Source organism: Adiantum capillus-veneris, chromosome 9 (genome assembly GCF_014529385.1).
Source record: "Adiantum capillus-veneris isolate H3 chromosome 9, ASM1452938v2, whole genome shotgun sequence".
Classification (NCBI taxonomy): domain Eukaryota; kingdom Viridiplantae; phylum Streptophyta; class Polypodiopsida; order Polypodiales; family Pteridaceae; genus Adiantum; species Adiantum capillus-veneris.
The window spans coordinates 22,825,549-22,841,400 of record NC_140939.1 but is presented as its reverse complement, the minus strand read 5'-3'; the positions used below and the strand labels follow the sequence as shown (position 1 = coordinate 22,841,400).

At 39.5% G+C, this 15,852-nt stretch overlaps 1 protein-coding gene across 1 annotated transcript in view; it reads left to right on the top strand.

Moving 5' to 3' along the window:
• Positions 1 to 14,761, top strand: part of LOC147450215 (uncharacterized) — a 120,484-nt gene extending 105,723 nt beyond the window's left edge. The window contains exon 3 of the mRNA XM_086520675.1: positions 14,228 to 14,761. Within this exon, the coding sequence (XP_086376801.1) occupies positions 14,228 to 14,502 (275 nt within the window). The 3' untranslated portion in view covers positions 14,503 to 14,761. The remainder of the gene's footprint in view (positions 1 to 14,227) is intronic.
• The last annotated feature ends 1,091 nt before the right edge of the window (positions 14,762 to 15,852 follow it).

Genomic DNA, 15,852 nt, shown 5'->3' with positions numbered 1-15,852 from the left:
AAATGGTCAGTTGAGTACAATTTAAAATTTTGTTCTGTATACGTAGAATGCCAACCTACCATGTAATGTGTGATATGTTGCCCACCCCACCTTGTAAGGTAAGCCTTTTTCCAATCCAGCAAGGCTGCTTGAAATGATGTAAGCTTGCTTTGGTCCCAAGAATGTTGCTCAAGGTAGTGGAAAATTTTATCTAGTGATTTCCACACGTTCGCCTTGTGATTCTGGATTGCCCCACCACCAGCATTGTCTTTAACCACTTTATGTAATTGTTTCCATTTGTTGAACAGGATTCTCCTTTCTTCTCTATTTGAATCTTTGAGGCTAAACCCAAGAAACCTTCTTGCGTTCACTCCGCCTATCGATGCTTTCCTCGGTACCTTGTACCGACTTTGAGACATCTTAGGGTCCTCTTTGATTTTGACATTGCCTCCATGCAAACCAATGTCTAAGAGCACTCCCTCTAATGCTTTGATCACTCTTTTCGACTCACTCTCTGGCTTTAATGTCCATGCAAAACATATGTACAAATGAACCACCTTTTCAATTATTTGACAGAGTGCATGAAGTGTACAGACGTGAACTCTACTCAGAGGAATATCAAGCACTGGTTTAAAAGTTTTATCTTGAAGATGTCTATTGGGAGCTCTAATCCATTGCACACTCTCGAGTGATTGTGCATCATCCATGCAATATAAGCATGGATTTGCCATAGTTGCTCCGTGTGTTATGTTGTACATACACTTAAGAGTCTTTAAGTCACCTGCCATGTGCCATTCCACTGTGTAGTCGCCAAATCCTTCCATTGAAAGAACGGCTCCGTTTCTTTGTTCATCACTGATGATAGAAGGAATTTGGGTTTGACTAAAAACACAATCAAGGATTTCAAAATTTTCCTTATCAACCTGCAGTGAAAAATGAAAACACAAAATCAACAACCAAATAATCAATATTTTTGCTATCAGAGATTGAACGAAGTATACCTGAAATGATCCTAGAGATAGAATGTTGTTTTCTGATTGCATGACGCTGAAGTATCGTGGATCCTCTTTCGTTATTGATGGATCGAGAGCTCTTTTCATGAGGGTAATGGTGACTCTCTCCAACTTTTTGTTCTTCAGGACCTCGCACTCGTCGATCTTCAAAACAAACTTGACAACCCCACCGCACTCGTCTCGACTGATGTCAAAGAAGTGGACTGCATACCTTTGCAATGCTTCAAGATCAACGAAGAGGTTGTTGTGCTCGTTAAACTGTACCTCTCTGCCGCCCTTTCCTAAGAACGTTGCTTCAATATGGAATGGTGACCCAAGTTTCTCAAACACCTCATCGTTTACATGCCGGCGAGCAGCCTTTACATGTGATGTCTTTGGCAACAATGATCCTCTTTGTAGTTTATTTTGAGATTTTTTAGCTAATGCTTTGAAGAGTGCCCTGTATCCCATCTGCAAGATGCCACTCTCATCAAGTATTGCTTGCACTTTCATTGGTTCCAGCTGATTCTCGTTCTCAGTTATCATCTCTTCAACTACTTCTTTTGGAACTAGACAGCTGTAATGCACTCCGGCATTGATGCCTGCACTCGAGTTTGGATGCAGTAAAGACCTTCCAAAATAGCACAATGCGTTATGATCATGTATAGGAAAGTAAGTGTATCCACTTCTTAATGAAGCACATTGAAGAAACAAACTTCGAGTTACCTTAAAGCTCGTATTCATTTTTTCAGGACACCACTACCAACCTTCATGTTCTCAAGGTTGCACAGATCTTGTTTTCTTTTTTGACTACCAAGCACGGTGTCTTTCTCTTGCAAACTTGTGATCTTCTTCTCAAGGCCTTGGATTGTATCTTTGTTTGATGAAATCTTTTGAGAGCATGCTTCATTAAGTTTCTTCAGCTGCATGTTCTCCATTTCCAGGAAGTTTCTTTTCCTTTCCGCATTCAATCCTCTCATTTCCAAATGTTCAGTGTATCCCAATAGCCCATCCTTGCCATCGCCTCTGTGAAATGTAAGAGGTTAGTGATATTAGCAAAGGGAGGTGGTGCATTTGTCATAGGATCCTTTGGATAAATAGACCCATCGGTCCACAAATCCAAATGATGTTCCTTGTTTGTCCTGCTTAGTTCTTTCTCCCGTTGAGATAAGAAAGACTCCCTCCTATGTTTCTGCAACTGTGCGTACTCTTGCAATACATCAACATGAAGATGATGTGTGTTCTTTCTTTGGGTAAGTGTTAAAGATGAAGGGGCCGAGGATTGTAAGTTCAAATTAGTGTTTTCATCAGGAAAGATGTGTTCTCCATTCCTAGAGTTGATAGAGAAGAAGACGGAGAAATGTCTCAGGTTTTGGGAGGGAAAGCCATATTCTCAAGTTTAGAGTTGATAGAGTTTGTGTGTCTTATGTTCTGGAGGGAATGATTGTAAGTTGGCATTTCAAATCATTAGTCATACGGTTAGTTGGATTCCTGACAAGATAATGAAGGATAAGAATGATAAAGACGGCGGCTACCTACCAAAGAATGTCATTTTGCCTTTTTGTTGCGCAGAAAAGTATCACATAAAATGCACAAGTTAACATTTTCATTTTCTCTCTCTAAGCCGATGTGGCACTTCTTACAGGGCCCAAAAGTGAGTCCAACTTTCTCCTAATGTTTTTGAAGATAAGTGACTATTGTTGTACGCACAGAGAGTGACCTCTTGGCTCCAACTTGTAATCATCGCTATTGTGGCTACGGTAATCCAAATTCAGTTTTGTTTATTGCATTGTGTTCTTCTTACTATGCTCTTTCATTCAAGTGTAAGCATTCAAGATTCGGTGTAGGTATCAAACGCAACCGTTGTGGCCTTAAATCACTGTTTTGAGTGTTTATATGCGTATTTTATGTTGTTTTGACCCTAGGAGAGGCTTTAGGGACCCAAAAATGACCCTTTAGGATCATCCGTTTACTGTTTTTGCGTACTTTGGGACGAACGTTCGTGATCCGTTTACCCATCCAGAATGCTCTAACAGTGATAGGATATGCTCCTGATAGTCCCCTGTAGCTTCCCTTCAAGTTTCGTGCGAATCCAATATGATTCGCATGGTAAACGGCGTGATGACTGTAGAGCTGTGTAGAAGGACATAGGCAGATTACTTGGCTTTAGTGCGTTTGATTTGCTTGTAGAGTTAGTAGTTGCATCTCTTCGAGCTCACTTCATTAGGATTGACACCCTAGTGAGTTTCCATGCCTCATCTGAGTCGCTTCCCTGGTATTGATATTTATGTTGATGCCTGAAGGCTATGCTATGGACGTCCGTTGCGGCGACCCGCAAACATTGGCGCCGCTTCCGAGGAATGAATCTTAGGTGATGAGTGACAGAGTGCGTATTCAGAGTTTTCTTATTGTTCCAAATGATAATTTCCATTCCATTTACATTTCAGTGAAGCATTTAGATAGGGGTTTAGTGCTTAGTGGAGTCTAGGGTCGGTGGACTGGCTAGATCTACTCTTGAGAGATATAGGGAGTTGTGAGGGAGGTTGCTTTAAGAAATTTTCCTCTTTAAATTTCTATGTATTGATTGAGTACTGATCCATCATCCCGTTTTTTATCCAGAAACTGTAAAATCTTGACTTTTGGTGATCCAAATGCAAAAAGACTTGGGGGATAGCCTTAAAACATCAGTGTCTACAAGCATGCCAAATTTGGTTGAATTTGGGCTCAGAACTACGATCGCGATCGGTGTACCTAGACCTCATATTTGTACCAGATTTGATGAGTAGACTCTTCAAGAGTATACAAACATAAAAGTCTAAAGGACCTAGGGTCAAAAACCACAAAAAATTGGTCAAAACCACTGAATACAAATCCAAGTCAAAAACTGCCAAAATGGCATAGAAATTGACTTTCTGTAGACCAAAACACATCAAAACTGGGAAGAAACCGTGCAGAAGGGTAGCCTGTGCATAGGAAAAGCCTAGGTATCTCTCAAATCCCAAATCAAACATCAAAAACAATCAAACCTGATAAAATTGAAAAATCAGGCACTTTAGACCTAGAAACTGTAAATTCTTGACTTTTTTGAGTCCAAATACAAAAGTGTCTAGTAGGTAGTCTTAAAATAGCCTAGTGAACAAGCTGGTGAAGTTTCATCCAATTTGGTCTCCAAACTACAATCGCGATCGGTGTACCTCAGTCTGAGATCTGACCCAGATTTGACCCACACATACACCTAGGTTATATAAGATACCAGGAGATGTCAAAATTCAAAAAAAGTCACCAAAATAGCCAAAACAGCAGACACTCACAAAACCACTGCAGTAGACCGAGATCTGGTAAAAACTTGACTTTTTCTTGTCCAAATTGAAAAATATTTGAGGAGTAGACTATACACATCATTGTCTACCATATCACCAAGTTTCACTTGAAAAGGAGCTAGAACTATGATCGCGATCGGTGTACCCTAGTGACATTTTGAGTTGAGACTTGGTGAATAGGTAGCTGACATCTAGTGCAACATATTTTCCAAAAAGAGCAAGGTCAAAAAAGCAAAAGAAAGTGGTCAAAAGTCTCAGTTACACAATCAGGCCAATAACCGCAAAACCACCTGGGATTTGGGTTTTCATTGGTCAAAACATCTCCAAATTCAAAAATACAACGACACTTGGTATCAAGACATCAAGGGCTAGCTATTGTGCAAAAATCTTCCAAATCTGTGACATGGGGTCAATGATCGCGATCGGTGTACCTCTACATGGTGAGGGTATTTGACTTCATGAGTTTGTAGATCTACTTGAGTACATCCCAAATCTCAAGTTTGAGTGAAAAATACCCTCTGGAAGCCAAGATACAAGCACAAAATCTCTTTGTGTCCTGATCCTGAAACTGTTTTGAGTGCTGTTTCAAGTGCAGTTTACCAAAACTGCTCTAACTTTTGACACACAACTCCACATTGAGTCTCCTATAGCTAGGAAGAAAGCTTGTGAGATAAGGAAGCTAGTGAAATTTGCTAGGACTCCCATTTACAAAATTTTAGAGTGAAATTTTCTAGGATTCCCATTTACAAACTTTTAGGGTACCGAAAACCAGTATCCAAAGGTCAGTGGGGCACCAAAGCTTGACTTTTTAGAGACTTGACCAGGGGCAAAAAGGGATTCTGTGCACTAAGCCAAGGTGTTCTTATAAAGGACCATCTTGAGAGTATTGAGTGAGGCTTGAACATGACAACTCGTCCATCATTGGGGTTTCCCACTCAACTCAGAGCTATGCCACCTACACAAACAGCCAGAAATACTGCAACACCTATAACAAGAGGTTTGAGACAAGACCATGAGGCTTATCAATCATATCAAGCCAAACCTCAAGGCATGGCTCATGGATATTTGTCAAGTAATCATGTAGCTCACTGGAAGCCAAACCAATCAACTAAAATGCGGGATTTTGGAAGAGAAAAAGTGGAAATTGCTGGAGACTTAGAGGAGTAGCATCCTCTAATCAACAAACCCAACGTGAGGTTCATCAAAACCAATGAATCCATGAGAGTTCTAACGGATTACACTTATGATGTCCTTTATAGGTTACCTATTGGGGATCAAAACAACTTTTATAGATGTTTAAATTCCATCATTGAAGAGTTGACAGACTACAAGAACCTCTATGCCTTCACATACACAGATGACCAGGGAGTACAAGTTCTAATGGTAGATAAGTATGGACGAGAGTACAAACTTATCAGCCCAATTGAGCTATAAAGATATACATACATGGGTACTCCAATCTCTGCTTACTACTTTCAACCGAGTGTAAGTGTACCAGGGTTTTCTGAGAGTGATTTGCAAGAAGCTAACATTGAAACTATGGAATCAAATGAACCTCAAACATCCAAAATAGCTATTCACAGGAGTTTAGCTCCTAGCTCATTGAGTGGAACCAAGAGACCACCAATTATACTTACAAATCCATCAACATTTCCAAAACATGTCTCAAAGGGGATTCCAACAGGATTTGCTCCAAGACGAGAAGAAAGAACGAGGGATGTCTTTGTGAGAGACCCCAACACGCTAGGATACATGGTTGAACCAGAATCAATGAGACCATATCAATTGGCCAAATGTGTCAAGAAGAAGTATGATGGATTAAGGGATCCGTACGTACATGCATCCTTGTTCAAACAAGTGTTAAGAGCCAAGCAAGTATTTTATTTTCATACACGATATGAGGGATTTGGCTTAACCTTGGAAGGGATAGCATTGAATTGGTTCCAACCATTGGACAAAAATACCTTCTTAAACATTAAGCAATTGTTGCAAGAATTTTTTGTGGAGTTCTCTAAAAGGGGAATCAAGCATAACACAGTGTCCCAAATCTATGCATTCAAGCAAAAAGAAGATGAGAGTGTGAAGGAAGCATCGCTACGCTTCAAACAATATATAGAGAGATGTCCGGAACGCGAGTTACCACAGGATGAAAGATTATCAATTCTCTTCATAGTTGGTTTGAAAAATGAAACTCTCAAGAAAGATTTGCACTTAAAAGGATGTACTTCCTTTGAACAAGTCACGAGAGAAGCGTTATACCTAGTTGACAATTGTAAAGCCTATGACGAGGAAATCAGTGATACAAAGATCACTATGGATAATGCTCCTTTAGCATCTAGTGAATCCAACACAAGGAAAGTGGTTATGTCTCAATTAATGACCAACCTAGATGAGCTAGCAGCGCAAGTAGCACAACGAATAAAATGGTGTGCCATTGAGCAAAAATGTACCAATCATGAGATGAGTGAGTGCTACTATAATCAAACCTACACGAGGGGGATACTATTTGGACATCAAATAGAAAAACGAATTCCAATACCAAATCATCCATTATTTCAAAATAGGGTTGTATCAAGGGCTTTACAAAGAGCTGAGGTATCACAACCTAGGCTAGGGCAAGAACCTATGAGAAAACTCTATTCATTGAATGAGGACACTCTGATGTTCATAGCCAATCAAGAGCATAGACCAGAGACCATTTTTGCTAAGCAAGAATAACCATCAATTGTGCCACCAGTGACTCAACAAGATGGACCATGCTACAAGTGTGGAGGTAATCATTGGGCCAAGAATTGTTTTTGTGTAGAGATAATTAGATATTGTTGGAGTGTGTCATTACATACGTTGTTCCTAATTGTCCAAAACACCCAAACAAATAGGGTAAACAACAATGAATGTTGTGGGAGTGTTACCTTCTCCAAGTGGATCAGAGGCAGAACCCAAAATTCTTGTGAAGGTAGTGACTAGAGCCCAAGCAAAAGAAAATGCTGAGGACCAAGCTAATGAGGATGCTAATGAGGAGAAAGATCAACAACCCAAATAAGAGGAAACAACTAGTGTGTCAGTGAGGACTGGGAGAAAATCCTGGAAAGCCAAAAGAGACAAAATTAAAGCAAAAACAATTACAAATCAAACTCCACTAGAAACACAATTACAAGAGACAAAGGAGAGACAAAGGAGCAGTTAAAACAAGAACGGGAAAACAAAACGGTGGTGAGCGATAAGAAACCAAGGAAGGTGTCTTCCGGAGGATATGTGTTGGTAGACAAAGTCCTAGAGCCATTAGATGTTGCATTGGAAGCAGATGATGCTAGATTAAAACCCAACCAAACCCTAGAGCAACGAGGGATGAAATATCCTCGTGCTAAGGTAGAGACTGAGAGGTTGAAAATGTGTAAGGAATTGGTAAAAAATGCACAAATAGTGATGGAGCCTAAAGCACCAATTCCACCTCCAAAACCAAAACCAAAAAGTGTTGGATTTGAAATGCCTAAGGCAAAGGTTGTTAAAACATTAACTCAAAGAAACATTGAGCTAGAATCACAAAAGGATGTGCAAGCAAAGACTGAAACACAAGAAACCAACAACCTAGAAATTCAACTAGATGATCAAGTAGTGGACAACACCACTAATGATGCAAGTTCAAGATCACAATTTATGGCACCTATCCCAAAGATAGATGAGCCATGGCCAAATGAATTGTGGGAAACAATTAGAAGTGGAAAAGATGGAAGTGCAACTTTCCAATTTGCACACCCATAACTGAGGTCAATACAGGGCATGAAGTCTATCAGGGAAACATTCAATCTCTAAATGGAGATGTAGGGATGAAAGTTTTAATTGAAAGCAGACCAGAGTCCTTGAAGACCTTACCCATATACATAGGAGAACATGAGGCAGACTCAGAGACTAGAGTGGTGCCATCTCAAAGGAAATCCATATCCAAGATGATGTATACAAAGAGTATGCAAGAGTTCATGTCCACTCCAATACAGTGCACCATTACTCTATCTGAACTGCTTAAGATTAGACTACATGTATGGGATGAAGTAGGCAACAATTTGGGGAAGATGGGATTAAAGATACTTCTTCAAGATCTACCTTCAAATGAACAGTCAAACAAAACTCAACAAGAAAGTGCAAACGCTAAACCTGTGCCAGTAAACAAGCCGGGGGGATATTGCAAAGGAGAAGAAGGAAACACCACCTTACCTGTGGAATACAAAGGAGTTAAAACATTGGCTATACTTGATAGTGGGGCTGGAGTAGCCATAGCCACAAAAGACATTTGGGAAAAATGGGGTAGACCAGTGCTTAGGAAAACTAGAATGAAGCTGCAACTTGCAGATGGATACACGAAAAAACCTCTGGGTATCCTAGAGCAAATTATTGTGACTTCTTGTGGGATTGAATATGAACATACATTTGCAATAGTAGATTTTGGCGATATCATTTTAGGAAGACCTTTCATGCGTCAACTTAAGATGGTTCAAGATTGGGGCTATGACTATATCTACTTGAGACATAAAAAGATCACCACAAAAATAAGCATAAAAGACCATAGCTATAGAGATGTGAATAGAAATCCTTTAGAAGAAATGGACTCTACTATAGTCAATGGGAAAGAGATACCTGCATGGCTACAAACCAAACAAGAACTTTGTATGTGTGGTGCTTCGAAGTGTGGAAGCTCAGTGAAGGAGGATTGCATCCTAGAAAGATCAATGGACGATGAAGCTTACATACCGGAACCCTTTCCAGAGCAATTATTTGAGCCATTTGAATGGACTCAAATATTGGCAACCTTGGATGTGTGTGTAAATGCGCTAACTCCAATCAAGTTTTGTGATGAAGAAGGCTATGACTTAGTTTCATGTTTTATGTTGAAAGTGCTGAAAAATGCTAATGAGATTTGTGAGAATTAAAATAGAGGGACAAATAGCTATGTCATGGAGGATGCTGCAGAAACACAAACTAGGAGAGCAATACAACCATGTGGAGATGTCACCATTGACATACTTGAAGAGTCAACAACATCTACTCCAAAGAAACTAACTTCAAATGATGCAGAGTTGAAAGTACACGAAGAATCAGATGTGCAAAGCTCCACATCAACAGATGTTCTACAAACTCAATATCAAAGGAAGAATGAGGAAGAAGCCAAAGATGAAAAATATCCCACGTTGATCAAATTCAATTTATGCGGACAAACAGGGCTCAAGGTTACATGTTCGGCTGCAATTGATCCTTATGCTACTAAGAATATAATATCATATGGCACTTGGATAATGATGGGAAAGCCGACAATTAAAGAGGTGGAGGAAAGAGTATACACCAGTGCCAAAACACTAATCCCAAGTTTTGGCATAGCGGAGGCAATACTCAAGTTGAGTCATGGGGAGTTCAAAGACAACTTCAACATAGTTGACTCACATCACATCAAAGAAATTCTAGTCCTAACAAAGAGTTGGAAGAATATCTTCTTCGGGCAACAACAAAAAGCATCAACAACAACAACAAAGATGGTCCAAGAGACATCAACAAAAAAGACACAACCATCTGTAGCAGAAAAAGCTAAGGCCAAACTAAACATTGAACAAGATCATCCTCGCAAGTCAGTTTTACCTTCGACAAGCCCACATCAAAGCTCAAGAAAAGCCTCTACGTCAAGAACAAAATCTTCAACAATGCAATGGATCCCTAAACAAAAGGTTTTGCAACCTAAATCTCCATCGCAGCAAAGTCTCCAAAAGAAGCAAAGAAATGTCAAGCAGGTGTTGGTATCCAAGGAACACATTAAAGTCAAAGATCCAATTTGGATACACTCTCAAGAACAATCTCAACAACAAAAGGCGACAGGGTGGGTGGCCTCAAATGATGTTTGGGCCAAAAAGCGGCATGGAACTTCTCACTCTTACAAAGAAACCCCACAAAGAACAAGCCGAGCATTCAATGCAAGACAACCAACTCCACTAGGAGAAAGAAGAAGCAAAATAAAAGAGCTTCAAAGAAGCAAACAATACAACAAATATGGGTACCAAAGTCAGAGATTTATCAAGCTACCCAACAAGGCCAAATGAAGACAAAGAATAGAATGGCTCACGTCAAGCTACTTGAAGCACAAGTATTCTATGAAGGTAACACCCAAATATGGTTACCCAAAGTAGTTGCTCAACCTAGAGCCACTTAGACCAACCAAGTAGCAAAGGACCCCACACAAAGACAATCAACAACAACAAACTAAGCACAACCAAGGGAGAAACAACCTCAAAATGGATCCCTTGTCTTCTACTACAAAAGCAAGGTTTTTACAATGGTAATAGCCAAGAATGGATACAAAAGCCTAGTGTCCATCAAGTTAAGGGAGCAACTCATGAAGCAAGAACAAAGTGGGTCCCAAAACCACTGTTGAAAACTCAGGCTCCTCACAAAGAAGAAAAAGTAAAGGTACAACAATGCGACCTCCTTACGGAACATCCCATGCAACAAAAGAAGCTAGAGGAGTCAAAGTATGCCAGCTTACTTGAAAAGATGGTGGCATCCAAAGACCAAAGCAATGATAGAGGCCTTAATCTCAAGAACTTATGGCATTGGGTTTCAGGCTATGAACAGGTAAGTCCAAGTCACCATTAAAAATACATGGGATAAAAGTCAAAAGTCGGGTAGCTGAGCCACTAAATGAGCAAGGCATTAGTCCCAAAGCTTCAAGTAATATTCTCTGTGGTCTAAGAGTCTTAGCTATTCTAGGTACTGCTCAAGGTGGAGGACTTGAACATATTTATGTTGTGTCGCTCATGCTGGTTTAGGTGAGCATAAGAGTCCAAGTCTATGTATTTTAAGTTTGGTAAAGTGAAGAAGAGAGTCCAAAAGACACTCATGCACTATGCATAGTGAGTAATGAGTGGAGAAGCTTCAACATCAAAAACCCTTCTTGGAAATGTGGAAGCTATTGAGATGTCCTTGGATATCACATGTGCTACATTTGTTCCTTGAAGCACCCAACAACTCATTTTTCACACCGTATGATTTTCTTGAAAGAACTCTTGTGTGCATATAGAGTGTCCCATAATTGGCACTTGCATTACGCACTCTTACTTTATTTCTCCCAAGCACTCACCTTGCATGAACAGGTACTCAACTTCCAAGTGTTCAACCCCAATAAGAGCGTATACCAAAGGAATTTTTTCCCACTGGGTTTTTTCTTTTGGTCATTTAGGTTCTAGATCCGAATTTAGAAACACCCATCACTATTCTATTGTATATATTCCTTCCATCAAATGAAACCAATAAAGAATTTGTTACACGATCTTCAAAGAGATAAAAAAGTGGGGCCATATTGTTCTCAACTACGCTTCGACAAGAGCAGTGCTTATCTTCAAAGATACTAACAAAGATCTATTGACAAAGTGGCAAAGAAAATCAAATTGGAGATGGCAGTGCACACACGTCAAAGTCTCAAACATTTTGATATACGAGCTCCAATAAAAAGTCAACTGCACGAGGAGGCAAAGTATCCAAAGAAGCAGGTATCATCGACCAATTGCACAAATAAAAAGGTAAAGCAGGATGTGCAACAACATGCACAAATGCCTCCTCCACAACATCCAAATCACAAAGAACACATGTTCATCAATCAAAGGCAAATGGGCACCCCATTTGAACAAGCAAAACATGCCAGATATAACTCAATCAAGGAAGGCGGGAGTCTCATCAACAAGAAGACCAGATGAAAAATGGTCGTGTCAAGGAACGACACGAGCTAGGAAGGGGGGAGTGTTTGGAGGTGATAACAACATACAAGTGCCCACCTAGCCAATCCGCACATTGGGTCAGTCGGCCAAAGTTTTGATGTGGTCACATTATTTTTCCGATGTTTAATACATCAAACCCTATAAAAGCCTAATGTCAATCGTCTATGTTAAGTCTAAGTCAAAGATGTAATTTTTCCAATGATGTATGTAAAGGTCCATGAGAAGTTGGCCGCCGGCCACTTTAGAAAGCCCTAGGTATATAATACACTAAGGTTAGTGTGAAAGGGAGATTGTTTTTTGAAGATAAGTGACTATTGTTGTACGCACAGAGAGCGACCTCTTGGCTCCAACTTGTAATAATCGCTATTGTGGATATGGTAATCCAAATTCAGTTTTGTTTATTGCATTGTGTTCTTCTTACTCTGCTCTTTCATTCAAGTGTAAGAATTCAAGATTTCGTGTAGGTATCAAACGCAACCATTGTGGACTTAAATCGCTGTTTTGAGTGTTTATATGCATATTTTATGTTGTTTTGACCCTAGGTGACGCTTTACGAACCCAAAAACGACCCTTTAGGATCATCTGTTTACTATTTTTGTGTACTTTGGGACGAATGATCGCGATCCATTTACCCATCCAGAATGCTCTGATAGTGATTGGATATGCTCTTGATAGTCCCTTGTAGCTTCCCTTCAAGTTTCGTGCGAATTTGATATGATTCGCATGGTAAACAGTCGTGATGACTGTAGAGCTGTGTAGAAGGACATAGGCAGATTACTTGGCTTTAGTGCGTTTGATTTTCTTGTAGAGTTAGTAGTTGCATCTCTTCGAGTTCACTTAATTAGAATTGACACCCTAGTGAGTTTCCATGCCTCATCCGAGTCGCTTGCCTGGTATTGATATTTATGTTGATGCCTGAAGGCTATGCTATGGACGTCCATCGTGATGACCCGCAAAAAATAACTCAATATGTACAAGTCCAATTCACGAGCTATAAAGCACGGCTGAAAATATTCATTAAAAACCATGTCTTTGGGACTCAAACAACCCAAAACATCATCATTCAAGCTTGGAAAAATCACACCTTTGTACATGAATTTTTACATGGTCACTTCCAAGACTCGCAGAGCTATGTACACATATATACATGAGGCTAGTGGGCAAGCTTTTTGGCATGACTTACTGACTTTATGCTCATCCAAAAAATGCCTAATAACGTGTATGATGTTTGCTGGTGAATTTTTAGCCACGTTTCATCTACAAGCATCCATAAGTCTCCAACGCTGCTTTTCAATCCATATTTATGCAAAAATATACACAGAATCACAAGCATTCTATTTTTCCTGTTGTCAACATACGAATTTTATCTTTTGGGGACCAAATGTTGGTCAAGACTTGCGAGTTCCGGAAAACATTGTATGTAAAATCAGAGATGAGAGTCAAATTTCTTGAACCTGTTTACTTTAGAAATTCTATTATAGAATGTCTTTCATAACTCTAAAAATTTATGTCTTTACATCAATGCCTAGAGGGTGTTGTGCTCTTTGATTGAGGCGATAGATCACCCAAATCGGAGTTCGGATGAAGAAGTTATGATCAAAGGAGTGAATTGTTGTCTACTAGGTTAAAAAACGGCTGCACTAGGGGGAGGGGGGAGAGAGAGAGAGGGAGAGAGAGGGAGAGGGGTATGGGGGCGGTTCACACGAGAGAGAGAGAGAGAGAGAGAGAGAGAGAGAGAGAGAGAGAGAGAGAGAGAAAGAGAGGGCGAGGGACGATTCACACGAGGATATATATATATATATATATATATATATATATATATATATATATATATATATATATATATATATATATATATATAGAGAGAGAGAGAGAGAGAGAGAGAGAGAGGACAATTCAATTTAAAAATATGCTAATTTATATATGGATTTAAAAAATTATAAAACATTACTAAAAACTACTAAGATCGATATAAAATGCTCTTAAATCCTCTAAACACGACTAAACACTTTTACTCTCATCTTTTCAATCTTCTGCTTATCTTTTCTACTCTATTATCATGTCATGCACTATAGTCTTCCCTTCTTTTGAATAAGCTTTCCCTTTATCAATGGGAAGATTATCTTTGGGGTTAAATATCTATAGGAGCATGTTGCGCCACAAAATTTTTCTTGTTTGAATGCAGTTGTCATGGTTGGGAGTGAAGAGTTGACAATGCCAATGGAGAGAACAAGCAATCACTTGGGAGAGGAGTTTAATGTTGTGGACGAATCTCTTTCTACAAACTTTGTGGTGCTAGTCAAAGATGGCATAGTCTCAAATTTTAGTGGCATGGCTGCTCCATTGGTGGATATTCCCTACATAGACCTTACTAGTCCAAGAAAGGAACAACTCTTTGGAGAGAAAGCATTACAAAACTCTATCAAGGTAAAAATTACAATAGTATTTTGTCATTTTTAATGTAATGACAAATCCCAACACTTTGAAGAAGCTTCTTTCAAAGATAGTGAAAATCAAACAAGTGTCGAAAATACCAAAGGTGTACAATGGTAACATGGTGTTTGAGTTTCCACTGACCCTAGGAAAGGTTATCCAATGGATGCTATGGAATATAAGTATGATCCACGCCATTGGACCAAATCACAAACCTCAAATATCGCATTTCTTGGAGTGTGTCACAAAAGTCAGTGTGCAGGTGCTCTAAAATGTATCAATGAAAGTTGTCCCAAATTGATTAATTTTGGAAAGTCAAACACAGTGCATTTCAATGGTAGCATGCTAAAATTACCTTGCATGGGCGAGTTTCGTGACGCACTTGGTGGAAATCTTAGTTGCCACTATTGTGATCAACCACCCATTTGTTTGCGTACATGTGATTGCTTCGTATATTATGTCATGCCAAGGGATGAGAGCATGAGCAAATTAATGGTACATCAAGGAACTCACCAACATGACATGAGGGACACGTCGTGAAAAGGGCTCACCAATAAAACCAAACAAATTGTTGCACGAGTTCTCAGTGTGGATAAACATGCAAGTGCAAGAAAGGTACAAATGTGTGTGTAAAGGAAATGTGAAAACAACTTTGATGTAAGAGGGGGGCTCTAGCCATGTACTTGGTGAGCAGGAATTTTTAAATGTTGTTGAGGTAATGGGTCCCCTGGTGGAGGACAATTGGTTAGTTTAATTAGGGTATCTTGTTTGTACATAATATTTCAAAGTAGTTTAACTATGATATATAGGATTCAAAGGTCCATGACTACAACTACAAATGGGCCAACAAAGGTGAGCTTTGGTGTGGACTCCTTGTTGCGGCTAAAAAGAGATTGCACATATCATTTTTTTCACAAAAGCAGGTTCCCTGATCAAGGAGCAGAAGGGGAGTGGTGTTTTGATTTCAAGATGTCTATAGTTGTGGTCCTGCATCTGAATTGGATTTGGTTAATTAAATACAGCAAAGTGGACGTAGAGATCTTTGGCACACTTGGGTGGAGTTTGATCACCTAAAGAGGAAGACATGGAAGCAAAAAGTCTTTTTTGGAAGTGCATAAATGAAGTTATGGAGGGTCATGAATGTGAGAGAGCAGACTTCCATGGATTCATGGCGGACGAAGCTCAAGCCAACTAGAATGTAGTGTTCGCACAGTGTTCAATGTTGGAAAGGACAATGTTCTACAACATTGAGAGCGATCTTGCCTTTTTCATTGGAAACAAAGCATGGTGGAAAACACCACAAAGTACATTGTCTTTTTATCTCAAAAAAATAAAAAAGACATTTGCAAAAAGTGGCATCTAGCCCCCTCTAAAGAG